General features: G+C 45.0%; 1 protein-coding gene across 3 annotated transcripts in view; it reads left to right on the top strand.

The window, feature by feature from the left end:
• The window catches only part of ABLIM3 (actin binding LIM protein family member 3), a 144,271-nt gene extending 130,102 nt beyond the window's left edge, over positions 1-14,169 (top strand). For all 3 annotated transcript variants that reach the window (XM_032625381.1, XM_032625380.1, XM_032625379.1), the window contains 7 exons: positions 1,909-2,056; positions 3,294-3,323; positions 3,881-3,939; positions 5,914-5,974; positions 6,677-6,684; positions 7,223-7,303; positions 12,056-14,169. In XM_032625381.1, the coding sequence (XP_032481272.1) occupies positions 1,909-2,056; positions 3,294-3,323; positions 3,881-3,939; positions 5,914-5,974; positions 6,677-6,684; positions 7,223-7,303; positions 12,056-12,169 (501 nt within the window). In that variant the 3' untranslated portion in view covers positions 12,170-14,169. The remainder of the gene's footprint in view (positions 1-1,908; positions 2,057-3,293; positions 3,324-3,880; positions 3,940-5,913; positions 5,975-6,676; positions 6,685-7,222; positions 7,304-12,055) is intronic.
• The last annotated feature ends 10,198 nt before the right edge of the window (positions 14,170-24,367 follow it).

Genomic DNA, 24,367 nt, shown 5'->3' with positions numbered 1-24,367 from the left:
TCTAACTTAACTGTGTATGCAATAGAAGAGCCTCATCTTAGTCATTTTCAGGGCGAGATTTCCTTTAATTCCCAATTAAGTAAGTACTTGTAAGTATACGTGTTGTACATATATGTCTGGCTGGGGTATTAGTTAGAAGCTGGCAATCTGTCGTTCCTTTTTCTTTTTGTTTTGAAAGCTTTGTTCCCCATTCTAGAGTCAGTTTGTGGAGATAAAATCGCTAGTGATGATCGTGTGGTGAGCCAATGTGCTGTTGTGAGCTTAACTCCTCTAGATTTTACCCTAGATTCATTTTAGCCCTTTTATGAGTCTTGGTTTCTCCCTTCAGTAGCCTACAACCACCATGGGTACTCGGATTATGGAGTGGCCAGCTCTTACGCATGTCCCTGGCAGGCAAGTGTTTAATTGAAAAAGTGGGTTTCCCTTTAGGGACAGCTACACAGTATGAGGACTTGCCTCTACCACTCCCACAAGTTTGTGTTCAGGGACACTGAACAGCCTGAGGAAGCTGTTGCCAGCCAGGAGGTGATGTTCCTTCTGAGCTGAAAGCTCTCATGAGATACCTTCACTTTTATTTTGACAAACTCTATTAAAGTAGCCAATTCAAGGAAAAACGACAGGCCCGTTTTCCACCTAATTACCCAGTCCAACCTTATTCAGTGTCTTTCAACTGAGCATAACCCAGGTACCTCTTCTTGAAACTAAGTTTCAAGGATAACCTACTACTCTTCCAGTGAGGAGTTTAACATCACTGAATAAAACTTAGGATCATCAGCCAATAACAGGGGATCTGAGAATCAGGAGAGACTCACCCAAATTCATCTGGACTCTCTGAGGTGGCAGATGGGCCCAAGAATCCTCTGCTGGTACCCAGGTTCTGGACCCTTGGAGAGTTCAGGCAAAGGAGAAAAGTCTGCTCTGGGTCCCTTTGTAGCTGTCCAAACTGTTGACTGCATAACCTAAAAGTTGAGAATTATGTTTTATTCAGCAGACATACTAAGGACCTAAGCCCGGGAGACAGCCTCTCAGATAGCTCTGAGGGACAGTTCTGAAGAGGTAAGGGAGGAACCAGGATATAAAGGAATTTTTGCAAAAACAAAACAAAACAAAACAAAGCAGATAGTCAAACGTCTGTCAAAAGATTCTAATTAAAGAAAAAAACAGACATCTCACGTTAATTAATTTAGCCCTTTTCTGTGTATGGGAAGATGCACTGAAATCATCCCTTTGATATGCACCTTAACTATCTAGGCCCAGTATCCTGCTTTACTCCATTCTGAATCCTCTCAGGGTATACTGTTGGTGGTGGCTGCAGAGGTTGATGGCTGGGTGGCTGCAACATCCTTTGTTTACTGAGCCATGTTAGGTGACGTTCTCTGTTCACAGACCCATCAGTTCCACTCCTAGGTATATACCCAGAAGAACTGAAAACTGGTACTCAAACGAATACATGTACACGCAGGTTCCTAGCAGTACTACTCACAAGAGCCGAAAGACAGAAGCAGCCCAAATGTCCATCAACTCATAAACAAAATGTGGCATATCCATATGACAGACTATTATTCAGCTATAAAAGGGAATGAAGCGCTAATACATGCTACAATGTGTATGAACCTTGACAACATTATGCTTAGTGAAAGAAGCCACACACACAAAAGCCCGCATATTGTATATGGGCTCTGGTATGTACCACCAGCGCCCCACCCTGACCACAGGACTACTTGTGGAAGAGAAATGAAGTCCCACAAAGGAAAATATGGGTGCTGCAAGGAAAGAGAGACACTGAAAAGGCAAAAAGTGCCAGAGGTTCACTATAGAGAATCTGGTCCCTCAGCCTTTCCTAAGCCTGTTCCATCTCAGTGTTCTTTGCTTCCTTCTAACTTCATCTTGTTCCTCCCGCACCCCCAGCTCCAGAGTGGAATTGGCCGACTAATTCTGAAGGAAGAGATGAAGGCCCGGTCCAGTTCCTACGCGGATCCCTGGACCCCACCCCGGAGCTCCACCAGCAGCCGAGAGGCCCTGCACACAGCTGGCTATGATATGTCCCTAAATGGCTGTAAGCACTGCCCTGTAACCTGCCGGGATGGGGGCACTCTCTTCCCCATCAGTTCTTTCATTAGTGAATCTAACCTTCTATGGCCTCACCAGGGTCTAGAATACAGACTAAATAAGACCATGCTCCGTCCTGAGCAGTCACTTCTGCTTCTTTGGGTCATCTGAAGCCATGACTTCCAATCAGTTTCCATGTAAAGAAAAAACTCTTCTAATAGTCTGAAGATAAAACGGGATGCCTCTTGAGGTAGCAAGCCTCCCATCACTGGAGGTATACAAGCAGATGCTTGGTTCAAGCACTTTGCCCTGAGAGTCTTTCACTGTAAGCTCCTGCCTGTTCCTGGACTCACACATCCTCTTCCTGCCTCCTCTCTTACTTACCCCTGTGGGATTCAGTCCTGCCAAGAAATCCTATCTCAGGTCAATACTTGATGGATAATAAAAGGTACCATTTATTGCAATCCTGTGTGCTGGGCATTTATAGATACATTATCACCCTTGGTCCTCACAAAGACCAAATGTAGAGGGATTATTATCACCCACTTTATAGATGAGAGACCTGAGGTTAACCCTCTTGCCCAAGGTCAGAAAGCCAGTAAGTGACTGAGCCAGGATCAGGCCCAGCATAGAGTGACTTCAAGGCCATAAGCTTTTCCCTCTTTGCTGTACTGCACCTTGATTCTAGGTGAGCTCAAAGATGACAGTGGTGGTGGTGGTGATGATGATAAAGCCAGTTTTATTGAGGGTTTGCATCTGTCAGGCACTGTGCTAAGCACCTTACTATACTGTGTCCTACATTCTTCACAATAACCCTATAAAGGAGACACTATCCCTCCCATTTTACAGATAAGAAAACAAAGCATGATTTACTTATCTGAAATTGGGTATCTACTAATGGCCAAGCCAGGATGAACTGATAGGCTGTTTCCCTGTTTCACCACTGAGAGGCACTGTTTTCAACCCCTGGCTCTGTACACTGCACCAGTGCTGCTCAAAATTCAGCTCCATTCAATGGCATCTGTGCAACAAATATCACAGAGCACCTGCACTGTGCCAGGTGCTGGGCTACAAGCTGGGTGGGGGAGGGAGGATCAGGTGCAGGTGCAACAGTTAGAAACTGACCAGTGGGAAAGGAGGTACTGAAGGAGGGCCCTCCTCCCCGCCGGCCAGGGTGGCCCAGGTATGGGAGCCATTTCTGTCTGTCTCCATGAACGCTGATCTCTGGCTTCCCTCTCTTGCAGCCCCTCGGTCTCACTACCTGGCTGACAGCGGTATGTTCTGCCTGCCCTTCCTTCAGCCCATCATGTTCTGTGAGGGCCAGAGCTGAGTCAGCGGCAGGTCCCCCTTAGTTGTGATGACCATACAACGTGGATGTCCCAGCACAGTCCCCATCTGAAATAGTCCACCCCATGTGTTTGTCAGACAGTGGGTCTTAATCTTTGGTCCTGGAACCAGTGTTGCCATGCTCAACAGCTCCCAGAGAGAAAGAAAGAGCACACACCTCTTCCACCCACGTGGGAGCCTGCCTGTCTGAGTTCCAGCTCGACCCCAATTCCAGGACACATGGGTCCATCATAGGAGGATAGATGTGTGCAGGTTAACACCAGAAGACTCTGTGAGTGGGTACTTGGGGTGGGCCTAGAATTCTGCCAGGGTGAGGCACCCCTAAGACTGTTAGTTGTAAGCCTGGAGAGCAGTGGAAGGAGCTGGTGGTCCCTGTCTGTCCCCCTTCCCACAAGTAACATTGGCCATTTGTAGCCAGATGACCTCAGGGAGAGGAAACCCTGGCTTGGGGCCCCTGGTAATTGTCTTGGCTCCTTCTTTTCAGACCCCCTCATCTCCAAATCTGCCTCCCTGCCTGCCTACAGAAGAAACGGGCTGCACAGGGTAAGAGAGGCTGTTCCAGGGACATTATCCCCAAGAGGTTCACAATTCCTGTGTTAGCTCAGGAGTGATGACTTACGGGTGAAACCTGGACAGGAGGCCTTGGGGCTAGAGGTGCATTAACAAAAGAGCCCCCTGTGAGAGGGGCTGGGAGCACCTAGTATCTATGGCACAATTACTCCATGCTGAGCACTTTACAAGCACTCACTCATTATAACCCTGCAAGGTAGTTACTATTTTTAATAACTCTATTTTGTGGATGAAGATGGAGGCACAGAGGGGCTCAGTGACCTGCTTGAGCTCTCATTCCTAGTAAGTGCTGAGCCAGGATTCGAGCCTGGGCCAGCTGCCCCTGACAGCCCACACCTGACTGCTGGGTTCCACTCACCCGTTGTGGCTTGGAGCCTTCTGAGCTCTTAGATGTCTTGCGGCGTAAAACCTTCTTGGAAGCTGTGAGGTGGTTTAAGGACTAAAAAGGGGATGAAAAATATGTCTTGTTGGCAAAAGGAGAGGCTCTGTGAATAGACAAGTGATGGGGGAAAGGGGAAGGACACTAAGATAGACATTTATTTACTGAGCACCTACTAAGTGTCAGGCACTGTTCTGAGTGCTGGAAGTCCTGCAGTGAATAAATTCGCTGCTCCTGTGGAGCTCACATTTGAGCTGGGGAGACAGACAACCAATAAGTGCATGTGTGACTTGAAGTCAGCAGTCATAAGTGCTCAGATGGAAGACAAAGCAAGGAGGCAAAGAGAGAGAAGGTCAGAGAGTGAATTTAAACAAAGGCCTGAGTGCAGGGAGGGACCTCACCTCTCCAAGACTAGCAAGAGCCACCCTAATAGAGGGAAGCACAGTGTCAGAGTCCCTGGGTGGGAAGGATGTGTGGCTGGGATGGAGTGAGCGTGGAGATGAAGCCAGACGGAGATGTCATTAGGGCCCTGTGTGCTGGTAAGGACTCAGAAGGGTTCCGGTAGGTGTGCTGCACCATCCAACTCAGATTTTTTTTTTTTTTTTTTGCGGTACGCGGGCCTCTTACTGTCGTGGCCTCTCCCGTCGCGGAGCACAGGCTCTGGATGCGCAGGCTCAGCGGCCATGGCTCACGGGCCCAGCCGCTCCACGGCATGTGGGATCTTCCTAGACCGGGGCACGAACCCGTGTCCCCTGCATCATGTGGTTGAGGCGGACTCAACCACTGCGCCACCAGGGAAGCCCCCAACTCAGATTTTTAATGGGATCCCTCCTGTGTAGAGAAGAGACTGGAGAGGGACAAAAGTGGTAGACTTGTTAAGAGACAATTTTAGGGTTAAGCACACAAAAGGGATCAGAGGTCCATAGTAGAGCCACGGCTGGTGTTGGGTCCCCACCCACTCCAAGCGGGGAAGAGACAGACCCTGTCCTCAGCACGCCCAAAGCCTAGACATTTGTTCATGAACAGACAGATGTTTATTGAAAGCCTTTTATGTATGCCAGGCACTGCTCTGAGGGCTCAGAATACCTCAGTGACCGAACAAAACAAAGACCCCTGGCCTTGGAGCTTATATTCTTATAGGGAGAAATAGAAAGCAAGCAGTAAATAGTACACAAGTCACCTTATACACAATGTAGAAGGTAGTAAGTGCTATGGGAAAAGAGGGGGAAATTGAGCAGGATGAGGGAGGTTGGGAGTTGGGGAAGGGGTGATTTGAAATTTTAGATAGAGTTGTCAGGGCAGATCTCAGAAAAAATGATATTTGAGTAATGAAAGAAAGCATGAGCTGTAATTCACTAATAAATGAATATTTACTGAGTGCCTACTACGTGCCAGGCCTAGGCACTAGGCATATGGCAGTGAAGTAAATCACTCCACCTTGAGACCGAGGCTTCTGAGAGGGCCCCGTGTCCCACCAGCCCCAGTGCATTTTCTGGAGATGGGTGAGTACTTCAGGGAGGCAGAGGTGAGCGTGCCTCAGGCCAGCCCTGGTTCTGTCTCCCCTGCAGACACCCAGCGCAGACCTATTCCATTACGACAGCATGAACGCTGTCAACTGGGGCATGCGAGGTGAGTGCCGGCGTCTCCTGGGACTTCACAGGGTCCTCATTATAATGCACTGCTCATAATAGCCCGTTTGACAAACGATTCTCCTCCCACGCTGGGCTCTGTGCAAACCCCGAGTTCCCTTTCACTTCCCATTCCCTCCCTTTTCCCCTGCTCTTCTCTCATCCTCTCAAGTCCCTGGCCTTGGGTGATCTCCAGGCCATCTGTCCCATCTGGATTCCCAGAGCCGTCACAGAGTGCTTGCTGTTCTCCCAGGACTGCTGAGCTAGAGTTGCCTGCCAGCCCCGGGTGGAGGGAAATACTCAGAGCCAAATGCACATTCTTCCAAGAAAAAATTCCATGAGCCTCATGCTCTCTTCCAGTGATGCTCTCCCACTAGCCTCTTCCAGCTCCTACAAGCAGGCTCAGGCAGGAAGGCAGGCCCACATCAAACCCTGGAGGATTCCCCCCAGAAGATGAAGGATCTCACCCATGTGCTTCATGGGCCCAGACTCTTCTTATTTCTATTCTAAATATCTCAAACGTCATTTTCCCCCTAAAAACCTATCTCTGGATCAGCCCAACCCCTTTCTCCATTGTGTTCAAACCATCCTCGATTTGGGATGAATTCAATGAGGACAGTGTCTCTATGACAGAGGCCAGTGTAGTGATGCAGAGCAAAGACTGATGGTTTCTACTTTGTGTGTGTCTCTTTTCTCTCTACAGAGTACAAGGTAAAGATACACAGACCCTGGGGGTCTCCGGGACCCTGCATGTTGCTACACTGGGGACCAGCAGGAAGATGACAGCACTGTCTATGCAGGGAAGGGAACATCGATAAATAACCCCAAGGGTCCTCTCAAGACTAGCATTTCAAGTGCCTCCTTGGCCCAGTTTCCCTGAATCCTGCCCTACATCTCTTGCCTCCTGAAACCAGACAGTTCCCCCGGGCCTCGGAGACTCTCTAGAGGCTTGCCAATCACAGATATGAGACATTTACACTCAGGAGCCCTTGTGCTCACATTAAGGCCAAATGCAACCAAGCTCATCCCTGGCAGTATTCAAGGACTCCAGGGCCTTGCCTTTTGGGAGAAGGTGCCTTGAGGCTGCCAGGAAACCCGAAAAAGGACATACTCAGCCCTTCCTCCAGACTTTAATCTCTGGCTCTTTCTGGACAGAGGAGGGAGCCCCAGCCAGACACAAAATATGTCTGAAGGGACAAGCCCACCACCCTCACCCAACCTACAAATATCCTCCCTCCTCTCTTCTTAGATCTACCCTTATGAACTGCTCCTGGTGACCACAAGAGGGAGAAACCGACTGCCCAAGGATGTGGATCGGACGCGTTTAGAGGTATGTGTAGAAAACTGAGCAGGTGCCCTTGGGTTTGAAGTGATTCCAGAAATTGCCTGGTCTAACCCAGCTTGGGAGGAGCAGGCAGAATGAATGCCGTAAAGGTCACACAGCTGGTTAAAAAAGCGGAGACTCCAACCTGGTTTCCTTAGCCCAAGACTGTTCCCTGCTGTTCTATGCAGCCTCCTCAATTCAGTTAGCATCTGTGGTGCACAGCTACAGCATGTCTCCAAGTGGGGCTGATGCTTCTGCAGACGTAAGAGAAGAGCTAGATTTGGTTCCTGCCCTCCAAGAGCCTGCAGTCTGTCCGATAAGAAGAAACACAGCACTGGTGTTATGCAGGATTGTATAGAAAACCAGTGCCTGTGACAGGGAAGGATGGGGGACAGCTCTGTGCAGAGGGTAAACATATAAGCAAGTCTCAAGCAAGACCCCCTAGGTTCCAACCCTGATGCTGCCATGCCCAACTGGACAGCTTGGCCACATGACAACCTCTCCAAACCGTAGTTTTCTCCTCTGTAAAATGGGGTGACTGTCATGCTTCCCTCAGGTTGCCAAATGACATACATGAGACAATACACATAGAGCCCTTCACACAGAATCTGGCAGTGTACTGAGTAGAAAATTCTTCATAAGTGTTTCATTGCTGTTACTCAGAGAAGACCACTAAAGCTGGATGGGGTGACACAGGCTTCCAGGAAGAGGAAGGATTTGGATGGACTTTTGGAGGTGGGCAGGTTTAGATGGATGGAGAGGCAGGAGAGCAACATGAGCAGTGGGAACAGCATAAATAAGGCGCAGACATGGCCTGACCATGGCACTGGGCTCTCAAGCCATCCAGTCCACTTGGCATGGAGTCCCGGTCCCTGGTTACCTTAGTTCCAGGAGCACACGCTGCCCTTTTCACCCCAGTGCCTCTCCCTGGAACACCCTTTCCATCTTGCCAGCCTCCTCACTCATCAGGGCCCCATTCTAGTGATGCCTGTGCCCCAAAGCCTCCCCTAAGCCTTCTTCAGCATGTGTCGCTAACCTCTTCCTCCAGCCTCCCCAGCCCTGCGTCCAGAGCACAGATCCAATACCTTTCTTTCTCCTTTGCATCAGATCATCAAGCCATCCATTTCCTCTGCCTGGACTAGGGGAGGTGTCAGGAGATGTCTGTGGAATTGAATCCAGGCTTGTAAGAGAGGAGGCTCAGCACTTCTTGGGACCACCCCTGACCTGACGGCTGATGAATTTGCCCAGAGTAGAGGGTTGGAGCTGCAGGAGGGAGATGTGAGTGGGTCAGGAAGCTCTGTGAGTCCTTTCAGCTCTAGCATGCTGGGGTAGCAGGGAAGGAAGCAGATGATTCTCCCCACATTTATAACAAGGGCTTCGTTTCACAGTCTAGCAGTGAGTGTCTGCCGGTGCTGAAGGGGACAGCTCCGACGGCAGCTCACTGGAGCCAGCACTTAGGGGTGGAAATGTTCACGAACCTGGTTCGTAATGGAGGACCAACTGCTCTCCTACATCCTCCAGGACACCCAGAAGCTCAGACCAGGAAAACGCAACCTTCTCTAAGCATCAGAATCACTTAGGGAGCTTTTTAAAAATACCCATACAGGGCCCCATCTGAGTCCAATTAAATCACAATCTGGGGAAGGAGCTCAGGCATCAGTATTTTTCAGAGGCTCCCAGGGATGTCTAATATATAGCCTGAGCTGAGACCACTGGACTAGAGACACTGTCCTAGCTGTCTGCAGCAGTTCAGGAAGGGCACGGAAGAAGGAAACCCCTGACTCTCTCCTCAAGGAGCTCGGAGTATAGATACTTGTTCACTCAATAAATATTTATTGTAACCTATTATATACACCAGGTACTGTTCTAGGTGCCTACAACATATCAGTGAACAAAACAAGGACCCCTGCCCTCTTGGGGCTGACGTTCTCATGTGAGGAAACAGACAGTAAATGACACAAGTAATAAATAAAGGATAGAGTATGTTGGGAAGTAACCGGGCTGAGGGAAAGGGTAAGAGGAGAACAGAGTGAGGGGGGTTGGGAGTTGGAGGGGTGAGTTGCAGTTTTCAATGGGGTGGTCAGAGTAGATATCATTGAAAACATGACATCTGAGCAAAGACTTCAAGTAGGTGAGGGAGTTAGCCATGCTTATATAGGAAGGAAGAGCATTCTGGGCCAAGGGAACAGCCGCTGCCAAGGCCCTGATGCAGGAGTGAGTCTGGTGTGTTGGAGGACGGCAGGAGGTGAGTGTGGCTGGGGCCACGTGAGCCCAGAAGAGAGGATGAGGAGATGAAATCAAAGGAAACAGAGACCAGGCCATGCTATGTGACAGACACATGAAGAGATCACTGCACTAATGAGAGTGCCGGTGACTGAGTGCCAGCCACTGTGCCAAGCATGTGACCCGCATCATCTCAGTCACCCTCACAATATCCGTGAGGTAGGTACTGGGATGCTGCCACTCTCAGAAGAGGACACTGAGGCTCAGTGAGGTTACCATGTCCAAGGTCACACGCTCCTATCTGCCTAGCTGTAAAGCCTATGCACTTAACCTTTATGCTTTAAAATCTGCGGTGAATGTCAAATGGACAGGGCTGCCATTGTGTGCTCTGAGAACTCAAAGGAGAAAGGAGGCTCCACGTGGCCCTTAACAGGAGGAGAGAAGAAAAGCCTCAGACTCCTTCAGTGTGTCCTACAGTGTTTACTTGAGTAGTTTAGTCTGCCATTCCTTTAAATTGAGTCTTATTTAAAAAAAAAAAATTTTTAAACACAGTGGAGAAAGCCAGCTAGAGAATCAGTAGTAACCATCACTCTAACAACAACAACAAAAAGAACAAATGAGACCGTTCCCCTCAGTCTTTACTATGGAAGGAGCAGAGAATGCTCTCATATCCACATATTTTTCAGCACTCGAGCGCAAGTAAAACAGGTTTGGGCGAGTCAATAGCATGAACAAAAGAAGAGGGGCACTGTCTAGACTGGTGGAGTCTAACAACCAAATGTGATGTGTGGATGCTGTCTGAATCCTTATTCAAACAAACCAACTATAAAAAAAAAACACTTTGAGACAATTAGGGGAATTTTATTATAGACAGGTATTAGGTAATTCTGTGGAATTACTGTCATTTTTTCCTTGCCCATGCTGTTGTGGTTATGTAAGAAAATAGCCAGTATGTTTTGAGATGCAAACCGCTGTATGTAGGAGTGAACAGTGTCTAAGGTTTGCTTTAAGACACTTCAGCAAAGGAAACAGATGAAGCAAATGTGGTAAAACTCTTTGAATCTCGATCATGGGCATGGGTGTGCGTTTTCTCTCTTTTGTGTATTTTTGAAATTTTTCATAAAAGAAAGACATATTTATGAAATTCTTAATGGGATTGACCAAGAGGGGCAGTGAGAGTACACTGCATTTGGAATCAGAAGCCCTGGACTTTGGTCTCAGCTCTGCTATTTACCTAGCTAGTCTCCTCTCCTCCCTCCCTCTTGGGCAAGTCATTTTAATTCTCTGACTTTTGCTTTTCTCATCTTTCAGTTGGGTAGAAATTATTCCTGGTTTTCAGAAGAAAATCAGGTCAGAAGAATTAAAGGAGAAAAATGAGGGTGAATGTACATTTATGAACTACTGAGCATAATACAAACGCAATACAAGGAATTGGTGGTAGTGTTAAATATTAAGTACTAAAATGTCAACTCAGAGTCATCGGCAGCCAATGATATCTAACAAAAGTATCAAAGTTACTTTTACCTAAAGTTCTGGAAATGTGGCGAAAACATTAATTCACAGGGACAATAGGCCAGAGAATTGTCTAATTGTTACGTGGCTGTATACATGATTCTCATTCAATCTCCCTCAATACTCAATTAGCTAATATAATTGCTACCAACAGCAAGTGAATGCAGGAAGTTTACAGGCAGGATATATACCATCTATTTCTATCTTTAAAGATAACTGTAAATTTTATTTTGAAAAATAAAATTTCAGACCTCCAGAAAAGTTGCAAGAATTGTAAAATGAGTATCCATCTACCCTTCACCTAAATGTACCAATTTTCCACATTTTGCCACATTTTAAGTGCCATATATTTCTAACTCTAAAAGCTTAGGATAATGTATCAACTTTCAAGGCTGATGGGAAGGGGCAGGACAGAGGGCAGGCAGAAAGGGGTTAAAAAACCTGCCAAGGCATGCAGAACAATGTTTCATTATATGGCATACTTGTTTTCAAATAAGAAAGAGATGAAAGGACATTTCAGCGAGTGGGGGTTGGAGAAATCTGGACAGTAACTTTTTTTCATTGACTGGCCTAAGGAACAACGTTCCAGATCATTTGTAAACTAATGAGTAAGAGGAAATACGCCCTAAAATCTTGGGCATGCCTCCTTTTTCTTCCAAAGCAAAGAGCGATAACATTAATCCATACACACTCCTGGACACAATGCATGGAGCAGGGACTGCAGAAAGGGGAGGTCAACTGGGATGCATCGAGAGGCACTTAGGTGAAGCAGAAGTCCCACCTGAGTCCTGGGTGGGGGAGGCCTTTCCAGCCAGACCAGCTACAGAGGTCCCTCCCAGGAAACAACCACTCACACATTGATCCATTCAACAGATGTTCATCATACACCTTCCATGGGTCAGACACTGCCAGGCACAGTGTACCCAGAGGAAATGCACAGGAACCACTCCTGCCTCCACCTGCCCCCAGCCTGCACCTCACATCCTCAAGCTGTTCCCTCTGTCTCCTCCCACCTCCTTGCAGCGCCACCTGTCCCAGGAAGAGTTCTACCAAGTCTTCGGCATGACCATCTCCGAGTTTGACCGGCTGGCCCTCTGGAAGAGGAATGAACTGAAGAAGCAAGCCCGGCTGTTCTAGGCAGAAGCTCTATAAATATATATGCATTTATATAAAGATATATGTAAAGTCTCTATACTGAAGCTCGGTATAATCCTCTCGTGTAATGGGACACACTGCCTGCCATGAGACTTGCTTTTCTGTATCGTCAGGCAAGCCCACATCTTCAAGATATTTTTATGCTCCTTCCTTTCTCTTTTCTAAGTGCAATGGGATTTGGGAAGGGATTCGTGGGGACTCCCATCCTTTTACTGGGAAGCCTTTTTATACTGAAACATCTCTCCTGACTTGAGTCCCCTAAGGTCCAACTCTCTTTGCTAAAGGAGGTGCCTGAAGGAGTCTCTCTTCTCTCTGCTTCTCGGCTCTTTTCCCCAGTCTCCAGGGAGGATGCTGCAGTTTTCATACCTTATTGGCCCCAGAGGGGCCCTCTCATGGGAGGATCCACAGCATTCTCCCCAAGTCACTGAGCACCTTTGAGAGCTCTGAAGAATTTTCTCATCACCCCGACTAGGACCTCAATGCTGTCTGGGGGTGATGCAGCTAGAAATGTGGGTTTCATGTCTACTCGTTACAGAAGTAAACAAGTGGATAGGGCCCTGGCCTCTCCTCTCCTCTTCAATCCTCCTCCTATCCTTGATCCTCACCTCTCTCTAGTCCAAATCTACGCCTCATGGTAGGAAAAGAAAAAGCACTTCCCTTCCCTGCACTATTACTTCCAATGGCCCCCTGCCTGGCCCCTATGTGGAGAACCAGAGGGAGGGAGCGGGAGCTGGAAGCAGGAGACAGAGCAGGGCACCCGTTAGCACTGGAGCTGCAGGACCTCTTGGGACCCTCCCTCATTGCTCCCAGAACCTCCTGACCCTTCCGCCTTTGGAGGAGAGGCCCATTATTGAAGCTTGTATTTTTCAGCCTTACTACAATCTATGTGCCTGACAACTCACCACAGGGCTAATGTTCCCACCACAGCTCCAACCGAACAACTAGACAGACAACCTCTAACACTCCCCACCCAAAGGTAATATAGGCCATGTCCTATAGAAAGTTTCCTGGCCTATGTCTTCTGGTCCCTGGGCTGGCAGAGCAACCCAACCAGACCCCCACCGGTCCTCGGCTTGCCTTGCAAAGTCGGCCATGGTTCATGGGGGAAACTTTTGAAGAATGACTACTTATGAGATTCCAAAATGGAGCAGTGGCCAACACCACTCATGGTCATACTGATTTCCCCAGTGGCTGCCTTTCCTGCCTCCTTGGCTTCTGGAACAGGGGTGAAAGCTTAACCTTCTCCCCACCCCAAACCTGCAACCACGAGTTGGTGATATCTGGTAGGGTCTGTTCCTTCCTGGAGATGGCTGGACTCAGACCACTGAGGTCGTGGAGGAAGAATGAAGAAGTAGAGATGGCAGTTATCACTCTCAAGAGGTTATGTGTGGTGGCAAATGTAGAACTGACTTCAACTCAACAAGCCCTCACTGAGCACCTGCTGTATACTGAGCACCTGCTGTATACTGAGCACTGGATGGGGGAGGGAGACGGAAATACTGGGATGAGCAACATGGGGCCCGACTTCAGGGGCATGCCTACTAACAATGGGTACCGTAAGGCAGGTACTCAAACATGATGGATGTGAGGCAGAAAGTGATAGGAGACAGCACGAGAAAATGTGACATTACTAAGAAGGCATATGCAGCTGGTGCAGACCAAGGAAAGCTTTCTGGAAGAGACTGCATTTGAGCGGAGTTCAGGAAGGATCTTTGTAAACTGGGAGGAGACTGTAACTTGAAATAGGATGATAGGGCCATAAGGGAGGTCTAATATGCTCTCATTTAAAATGTCAGCCCTCTCTGCATCTTTTCTTTTTGGCCAATGTCTTTCAACTGTCCTGACCCCTTTGGAAATGTCCCCAGCCAGACACATTCATTGAAACTGCCTCATTATCACTGGTTGAGAACTTGGCGAGATTGAAGGGCTTTTGTTATTGTTGGATTTTTTTTTCCCATAAATGCACATAATTTCAACCCAGACTCGTGTCCTTCTGTTGTTTCTAGTGTGAGTGAAGATGAGTGACGTGGGGAGAGACTGAACCATGCACATTTTTCAAAATAAAAGTGTCAGAGAGCAGCCCTCCCTTGGCCTCAGTTTCTCCTTCTGTAATAAAGTTTGACCAGGTAAGCATTACCCAGATTGTTTCCTGCAGAACACAGGGTCCTGCAGGATGGAAGAGGATGTTCCAATAACAAATAAGGTTTGATGATCAGAAAATAATAATAAGACCCAGGTGAGCTGGCGACTTCCAAGAGGTAGTGAACCTGGAGGTGGGGAGGCATGGTGAGTGTCAGAGTACTCATGGTCAGTAAACCACCCAGCCTCTGCATTTGACCTCATCTGATTCAGTGTTGCAGTTATTTGACAAAGAGGAGGGAGATCAAGAGTAGAAGGACATGGAACTCACCTCCCCCCCACACACACATCAAAAATACATCTAAATGTGGAACAATTCTCACAGAAAACCGATTGAAAACTAGCAGAAGATCTCTTATACAACCAAAGCTGCAAGTAAGATCCCCTTGTAACCAGGTAGGACAAAAAAGAAAAATAAGGCATCAGGAAGGGACCAGCACCCCTGGGAGGGAGTTATGAAAGAAGAGAGGTTCGCTCACCCTGGGAACCCCCGTTGCCAGCTGGGAGGTCCGCCGGGACAGATAGGGAGCTGAAAGGGCCTGGTCTCTGCTCATGAGGAGTGTGTGTGTGCTGGCTTGCTAACAGTCAGGGCAGAGAGAGACCAGCGCTTGTCGGCTGCCACGTCGTCACACTTCTCAACCCAAAATGCAGTCAAGGCGGGCCTGCTAATAGGCACAACAGCTAGGCACTGAAACTCGGCCTTCAGGAGAGGGACCCTGGGAGAGGACTCAATCTAGCTGTGCAGAGATAACCAGAAGTGCCTGGAGTGTGGTCTGGGCCACCACTGTTACTGCATGCCACAGGGGCACAGTCCACCATAGGAGCCCCAATTACAGCATGCGCAGGGCAGGGCATGGGTCTACCATAAGAGCCCCACTGTCAGCGTGCTCACGGAGGGATGCAGCACCAGTGGTGGTGGAATTTGTGAGTCCACACATGTCAGGAGTGGGGCTGACATCAGAGCCAATTATCAGGGCTCCCATAGCGGGGGCGGGTCCAAGAACAGGTCCAGCAACAATGGACCATGTTGCTGTGCACACCAGGTGGCATAGCCATCACAGAATCACAAATCCCCTGCGACAGCCCCTGGGGAGGAGTTTGCAGTGGTTCCTTTCCCAGCAGGAACACTCCAGTCCTGCCTACTTCACACCACAGCTTGTAGTCATATCTGGGGCAGACAAGCCCTGGGAGAGCCCTACCATAGAGGCACCCCAGGTGCCAAGTGGCAGCACAACTACCTTGATTCCTGCAGCCACAATGCCCCGGCCCCCAGTGCCTGCCTGACACTAGGTCCCGGACAAACACTATGGAGAAAGGGACATAACCTTGGGCTGCTTCTGGGCAAAACCGGGGATGCCTGCACAAGGTTCTCTGTGACCACACGGGCCTCACTTGCTTCAGCACTCACCTCCTTGGGGACAGAGCACACACTTAAGGGCAATGCAGCCTTACTAAACCCAACCCTCAGGGCTTCTACTTCAACAACTGGGGAGCAGACCCCACCCCTGACAGGGCTGTGACAGCCACAGGGGAAAGAGGAGATCCCACCCAACTTCCAGTGCAGACTCAGGTTACCACAACACCAATCACACCCCCCATCAAGGGGATAATTTCCACTCTGAGGAAAGACATGGCTGTCATCCATACCAAAACTACTGGATTCACACAGTCTACACAGGGACACTCATACATTAAAAACAGCCCTTCAGTGGGACTTCCCTGGCAGTCCAGTGGTTAAGGCTCTGCCCTTCCACTGCAGGGGGTGTGGGTTCAATCCCTGGTTGGGGAACTAGGATCCCACATGCCACAGAGTGTGGCCAAAAAAAACCAAAACAAAAAACAGCCCTTCAAGACCACAGTAGATAAGCGTTTCTCCTAAATTCATAGAAACAGAGAAATTTAAGTAAAATGAAAAAGCAGAGGAGCTACTCCAACTGAAAGAACAACAGAAATCCCCTGAAAGAACAAACAGTAAAACAGACCTCTCTAGTCTGCTAGACACCAAGTTCAAAGAGGAGGTAATAAAAATGCTAAAGGAATTAAGAAAGGTTATCAACAGAAATGCAGATCACTGTAACAAGGAACTAGAAACTATGAAGAGGAACCAATCAAAACTAGACAACTGAATTGCCAAGATAAAAACCAAGCTAAAATCAATGAATAAGACAAAGATACTACAAAAAAAGAAAATCACAGGCCAATATCACTGATGAACATAGACACAAAAATCATTAATACAATACTAGCAAACCGAATCCAACAACACGTTAAAAGGATCATACACCATAATCAACTGGGATATGTCCCAGGCATGCAAAGATTCTTCAATATATGCAAATTAATCAGTGCGATCACCACATTAACAAACTGAAGAATTTAAAACCATATGATCAGGACTTCCCTGGTGGTCCAGTGGTTAAGAATCCGCCTCCCAATGCAGGGGACACAGGTTCGATCCCTGGTTGGGGAACTAAGATCCCACATGCTTCAGGGCAACTAAGCCTGCACACTCTAGAGCCCAAGCGCCACAACCAGAGAGCCCATGTGCTGCAACTACTGAGCCCATGCACTCTAGAGCCCACGTGCCACAACTAGACAGAAGCCCGCACACCGCAACGAAAGATCCTACATGCCACAATGAAGATCCTGTGTACCGCAACTAAGACCTGACGCAGCCCCCCAAAATAAATAAATAAATAAATATTTTTTTAAAAGACCATATGGGGGACTTCCCTGGTGGTCCAGTGGTAAAGAATCCACCTTACGATGCAGGCGACACGGGTTCAATCCCTGGGTGGAGAACTAGGATCCCACATGCCTCAGGGCAACTAAGCCTGCGCACCACAACTACTGAGCTTGTGCACCTCAACTCGAGAGCCTGTGCGCCTCAACTAGAGAGCCTGCGTGCCACAAACTGCAGAGCCACACGCTCTGGAACCCGTGCGCCACAACTAGAGAACAGAAAACTCACACGCCACAACTAGAGAGAAGCCGAAGCACCTCAGTGAAGAGCCCGTGCGTTGCAACGAAAGATCTCGCATGCTGCAACGAAGATCCCGCGTGCCGCAACTAAGACCTGATGCAGCCAAAAATGAATAAAAAAAAAAAGTATTTTTAAAAATATACGATCATCTCAAAAGATGCAGAAAAAGCTTTTGACAAAATTCAACACCAATTTATGATTAAAAACTCTCCAGAAAGTGGTCACAGAGGGAACCTACCTCATCATAATAAAGGCCATATATGATAAAACCCACAGTTAATATCATCATCAACAGTGAAAAACTGAAAGCATTTCCTCTAAAATCAGGAACAAGACAAGGATATCCACTCTTGCCACTTTTATTCAACATGGTTTTGGAAGTCCTAGTCACAGCAATCAGAGAAGAAAAAGAAATAAAATTAATCCAAATTGGAAAAGAAGTAAAACTATCACTGTTTCCAGATGACATAATACTATACCTAGAAAACCCTAAAGATGCTACCAGAAAACTACTAGAGTAGCTCATCAATGAATTCAGTCAAGTTGCAGGATACAAAATTAATACCCAGAAATCTCTTGCACTCCTATATACACTAACAACAAAAGATCAGAAAGTAGTTGTGGCATGGAGCCTCAGTAGTTGTGGCTTGCGGGCTCTAGCGCACAGGCTCAGTAGTTGTGGCACACGGGCTTAGTTGCTCCACAGCATGTGGGATCTTCCCAGACCAGGGATCAAACCCGTCCCCTGCATTGGCAGGCGGATTCTTAACTGCTGTGCCACCAGGGAAGTCTGAGGTAGAACTTTTAGAATCTGTTTGAACTTATATGACTGTTAGTCTAAAGCAAGTAGATACAGGTATGGGTTAACATACTTGAAAACCAGAGTAACCACAAGTCCAAAACATACAATAGATTCACAAAAACCAAAACAAAAGGAACTCAAGCATAGTACAAAAGTAAACCATCAAACCACAAAAGGAAAAACAAAAAAGGAGAAAGGAACAAAGAATTACCAAATCAACTGGAAAACAAGGTTTAAAATGGCAGTAAACACAAACATCAATAATTACTTTAAATTCTCATCTCAGACAAAAAAAACTTTAAAGACTATTACAAGAGACGAAGAAGGACACTACATAATGATCAAGGGATCAATCCAAGAAGAAGATATAACAATTGTAAATATTTATGCACCCAACATTGGAGCACCTCAACACATAAGGCAAATGCTAATAGCCATAAAAGGGGTAATTGACAGTAACACAATCATAGTAGGGGACTTTAACACCCCACTTTCACCAATGGACATATCATCCAAAATGAAAATAAACAAGGAAACACAAGCTTTAAATGATACATTAAAGAAGATGAACTTAATTGATATTTATAGGACATTCCATCCAAAGCAACAGAATACACTTTCTTCTCAAGTGCTCATGGAACATTCTCCAGGATAGATCATATCTTGGGTCACAAAGCAAGCCTTGGTAAATTTAAGAATATTCAAATCGTATCAAGTATCTTTTCTGACCACAACGCTATCAGACTAGATATCAATTACAGGAAAAAATCTGTAAAAAATATAAACACATGGAGGCTAAACAATACACTACTTAATAACCAAGAGATCACTGAAGAAATCAAAGAGGAAATCAAAAAATACCTAGAGGGCTTCCCTGGTGGCGCAGTGATTGAGAGTCCGCCTGCCGATGCAGGGGACACAGGTTCGTGCCCTGGTCTGGGAAGATCCCACATGCCACGAAGCGGCTGGGCCTGTGAGCCATGGCTGCTGAGCCTGTGCGTCTGGAGCCTGTGCTCCACAATGGGAGAGGCTACAACAGTGAGGGGCCCACGTACCGCAAAAAAAAAAAAAAAAAAAATACCTAGAGACAAATGACAATGAAAACATGACGACCCAAAACCTATGGGATGCAGCAAAAGAAGTTCTAAGACGGAAGTTTATACCACTCCAATCCTACCTCAAGAAACAAGAAATATCTCAAATAAACAAACCAACCTTACACCTAAAGCAATTAGAGAAACAAGAACCAAAAAACCCCAAAGTTAGCAGAAGGAAAGAAATCATAAAGATCAGATCAGAAATAAATGAAAAATAAATGAAGGAAACAATAGCAAAGATCAATAAAACTAAAAGTTGGTTCTTTGAGAAGATAAACAAAATTGATAAACCATTAGCCAGACTCATCAAGAAAAAAAGGGAGAAGACTCAAATCAATAGAATTAGAAATGAAAAAGGAGAAGTAACAACTGACACTGCAGAAATACAAAGGATCATGAGAGATTACTACAAGCAACTATATGCTAATAAAATGGACAACCTGGAAGAAACGGACACATTCTTAGAAAAGCACAACTTTCTGAGACTGAACCAGTAAGACACAGAAAATATAAACAGACCAATCACAAGCACTGAAATTGAGACTGTGATTAAAAATCTTCCAACAAACAAATGCCCAGGACCAGATGGCTTCACAGGCGAATTCTATCAAACATTTAGAGAAGAGCCAACTCCTATCCTTCTCAAACTCTTCCAAAATATAGCAGAGGAAGGAACACCCCCAAACTCATTCTATGAGGCTACCATCACCCTGGTACCAAAACCAAAGATGTCACAAAGAAAGAAAACTACAGGCCAATATCACTGATGAACATAGAGGCAAAAATCCTCAACAAAATACTAGCGAACAGAATCCAACAGCACATTAAAAGGATCATACACCATGATCAAGTGGGGTTTATCCCAGGAATGCAAGGATTCTTCAATATACGCAAATCAACCAATGTGATACACCATATTAACAAATTGAAGGAGAAACACCATATGATCATCTCGATAGACGCAGAAAAAGCTTTCAACAAAATTCAACACCCATTTATGATAAAAACCCTCCAGAAAGTAGGCATAGAGCAAACTTACCTCAACATAATAAAGGCCATATATGACAAACCCACAGCCAACACCATTCTCAATGGTGAAAAACTGAAACCATTTCCACTAAGATCAGGAACAAGACAAGGTTGCCCACTCTCACCACTAATATTCAACATAGTTTTGGACATTTTAGCCAAGCTATCAGAGAACAAAAAGAAATAAAAGGAATCCAAGTTGGAAAAGAAGAAGTAGAGCTGTCACTGTTTGCAGATGACATGATACTATACAAAGAGAATCCTAAAGACACTACCAGAAAACTACTAGAGCTAATCAATGAATTTGGTAAAGTAGCAGGATACAAAATTAATGCACAGAAATCTCTTGCATTCCTATACACTAATGATGAAAAATCTGAAAGAGAAATTAAGGAAACACTCCCATTTACCACTGCAACAAAAAGAATAAAATACCTAGGAATAAATCTACCTAGGGAGACAAAAAACCTGTATGCAGAAAACTATAAGACACTGATGAAAGAAATTAAAGATGATATGAACAGATGGAGAGATATACCATGTTCTTGGATTGGAAGAATCAATATTGTGAAAATGACTATACTACCCAAAGCAATCTACAGATTCAGTGCAATCCCTATCAAACTACCAATGGCATTTTTCACAGAACTAGAACAAAAAATTTCACAATTTGTATGGAAACACTAAAGACCCCCAAATAGCCAAAGCAATCTTGAGAAAGAAAAACGCAGCTGGAGGAATCAGGCTCCCAGACTTCAGACTATACTACAAAGCTACAGTAATCAAGACAGTATGATACTGGCACAAAAACAGAAACATAGATCAAGGGAACAGGATAGAAAGCCCAGAGATAAACCCACACACATATGGTTACCTTATTTTTGATAAAGGAGGCAAGAATATACAATGGAGAAAAGATAGCCCCTTCAATAAGTGGTGCTGGGAAAACTGGACAGCTACATATAAAAGAATGAAATTAGAACACTCCCTAACACCATACACAAAAATAAACTCAAAATGGATTAAAGACCTAAATGTAAGGCCAGACACTATAAAACTCTTAGAGGAAAACATAGGCAGAACACTCTATGACATAAATCACAGCAAGATCCTTTTTGACCCACCTCCTAGAGAAATGGAAATAAAAACAAAAATAAACAAATGGCACCTAATGAAACTTAAAAGCTTTTGCCCAGCAAAGGAAACCATAAACAAGACCGAAAGACAACCCTCATAATGGGAGAAAATATTTGCAAATGAAGCAACTGACAAAGGACTGATCTCCAAAATTTACAAGCAGTTCATGCAGCTCAGTATCAAAAAAACAAACAATCCAATCCAAAAATGGGCAGAAGACCTAAACAGACATTTCTCCAAAGTAAACATACAGATTGCCAACAAACACATGAAAGAATGCTCAACATCACTAGTCATTAGAGAAATTCAAATCAAAACTACAATGAGGTATCACCTCACACCAGTCAGAATGGCCATCATCAAAAAATCTACAAACTATATATGCTGGAGAGGATGTGGAGAAAAGGGAACCCTCCTGCACTGTTGGTGGGAATGTAAATTGATACAGCCACTATGGAGAACAGTATGGAGCTTCCTTAAAAAAATAAAAATAGAACTACCATACGACCCAGCAATCCCACTACTGGGCATATACCCTGAGAAAACCATAATTTACAAAGACTCATGTACCAAAGTGTTCATTTCACCTCTATTTATAATAGCCCAGAGATGGAAACAACCTAAGCGCCCATCATCGGATGAATGGATAAAGAAGATGTGGCACATATATACAATGGAATATTACTCAGCCATAAAAAGAAACGAAATTGAGCTATTTGTAATGAGGTGGATAGACCTAGAGTCTGTCATACAGAGTGAAGTAAGTCAGAAAGAAAAAGACAAATACCGTATGCTAACACATATATATGGAATTTAAGAAAAAAAAATGTCATGAAGAACCTAGGGGTAAGACAGGAATAAAGACACAGACCTACTGGAGAACGGACTTGAGGATATGGGGAGGGGGAAGGGTGAGCTGTGACAGGGCGAGAGAGAGTCATGGACATATACACAGTAACAAACGTAAGATAGATAGCTAGTGGGAAGCAGCCGCATGGCACAGGGAGATCAGCTCAGTGCTTTGTGACCACCTAAAGGGGTGGGATAGGGAGGGTGGGAGGGAGACGCAAGAGGGAGGAGATATGGGGATATATGTATATGTATAGCTGATTCACTTTGTTATAAAGCAGAAACTAACACACCATTGTAAAGCAAGTATACTCCAAGAAAGATGTTAATAAATAAATAAATAAATGAAACAATTACTTTAAATGTCAATGGACTAACTGCTCCAGACAAAAAACATAGAGTAGCAGATTGGATTAAAAAAAACAATACCCTACAATGTGCTGCCCACAAGAGACTCACTTTAGGGCAGAAGACATACACAGATTAAAAGTGAGGGGATACAAAAGATACTTCACAAACGGAAATGAGAAGAAAGCAGGGATAGTAATACCCATATCAGACAAAATAAACTTGAAAACCAAGTCCATAAAGAAGGACATTATATAATGATAAAGGGATCAATACAGGAGGAGGACATTACACTCGTTAAAATATATGCACCTAATACAGGAGCACCTAAATATACAAAACAAATACTAAGAGAGATAAAGGGAGAAGCTGACAGGAATACAATAATAGTAGGAGACTTCAACAAGATCAATGGACACATCTTCCAGGCAGAAAATCAATAAGGCAACAGAGATACTAAATGACACAACACCAGCTGGATTTAACTGATATCTATAGGACACTACATCCAAAAAAAAAAAAAAAAACCAAAATGCACATTCTTCTGAAGCGTGCAAGGAACAGTCTCTAGGATAGACCACATACTAACACACAAAACAAACCACAACAATTTAATAGGATAGAAATTATTTCAAGCATCTTTTCTGACCACAGTATGAAACTAGAAATCAACCACAGAAAGGAAAATGGAAAAAAACTGTCACATGGAGACTAAACAATATGCTACTAAAAAAACCAATGAGTCAATGATGAAATCAAAGAGGAAACCAGAAAATACCTCACGAGAAATGATAATGAAAAAACAACTATACACAATCTATGGGATGTAGCAAAAGCAGTTCTAAGAGCAAAGTTCATAGCAATACAGGTGTTCCCTAAGAAACAAGAAAAACCTCAAATAAACAACCTAACCTACCACCTAAAAGAATTAGAAAAAGAAGAACAAACAAAATCTAAAGTCAGCAGAATAGAAACTTTCAGAAAGGAAATAAATAAAATAGAGATCAAAAAAAAAAAAATAGAAAAGATCAATAAACCAAGAGCTGGTTTTTTGAAAGGATAAACAAAATTGACAAATCTCTAGCCAGGCTCACCAAGAAGAAGATAAAGAGGACCCAAATAAGCAAAATAAGAAATGAAAGAGGACAAATAACAACCCATAACGCAGGAAAAAAATTTAAGAAAATGCTATGAACAGTTATATGCCAACAAATTGGACAACCTAGAAGAAATGGACAAGTTTCCAGAAACATACAGCCTTCCAAAACTGAGTGAAGAAACAGATAATTTGAAGAGACTGATCACTAAAAGTGGAATAGAACCTATAACTTTAAAATTCCCTACAAACAAAAGTCCAGGGCCAGATGGCTTCACTGGGGGATTCAACCATCTACAAACATCAAAGAAGTTATACCTAACCTTCTCAAAATATTTCAGAAGACTGAAGAGGAGGGAACACTCCCCAAGTAATTCTATGAAGCCACCATCACCCTGATACCAAAACCAAGGACACTATAGAAAAGTTACAGACCAATATTTTTGATGAATATAGATGCAGAAATCCTCAACAAAACATTAGCAAACCTAACCCAACAATATATGAAAAGGATCATACACCATGATCAAGTTGAATTCATTCAGGGTCACAAGGATGGTTCAACATATGCAAATCAATCAATGTGATACACCACATTAACAAAAGAAAAGACAAAAACCACATGATCATCTCAAAAGATACAGAAAAAGCATCTGACAAAATTCAGCATCCATTCATGATAAAAAAATAAATAAAAAAA

Source organism: Phocoena sinus, chromosome 3 (assembly GCF_008692025.1).
Source record: "Phocoena sinus isolate mPhoSin1 chromosome 3, mPhoSin1.pri, whole genome shotgun sequence".
NCBI lineage: Eukaryota > Metazoa > Chordata > Mammalia > Artiodactyla > Phocoenidae > Phocoena > Phocoena sinus.
Note: the sequence above shows the minus strand (reverse complement) of the source record. Positions and strands in the feature narration are given on the sequence as shown.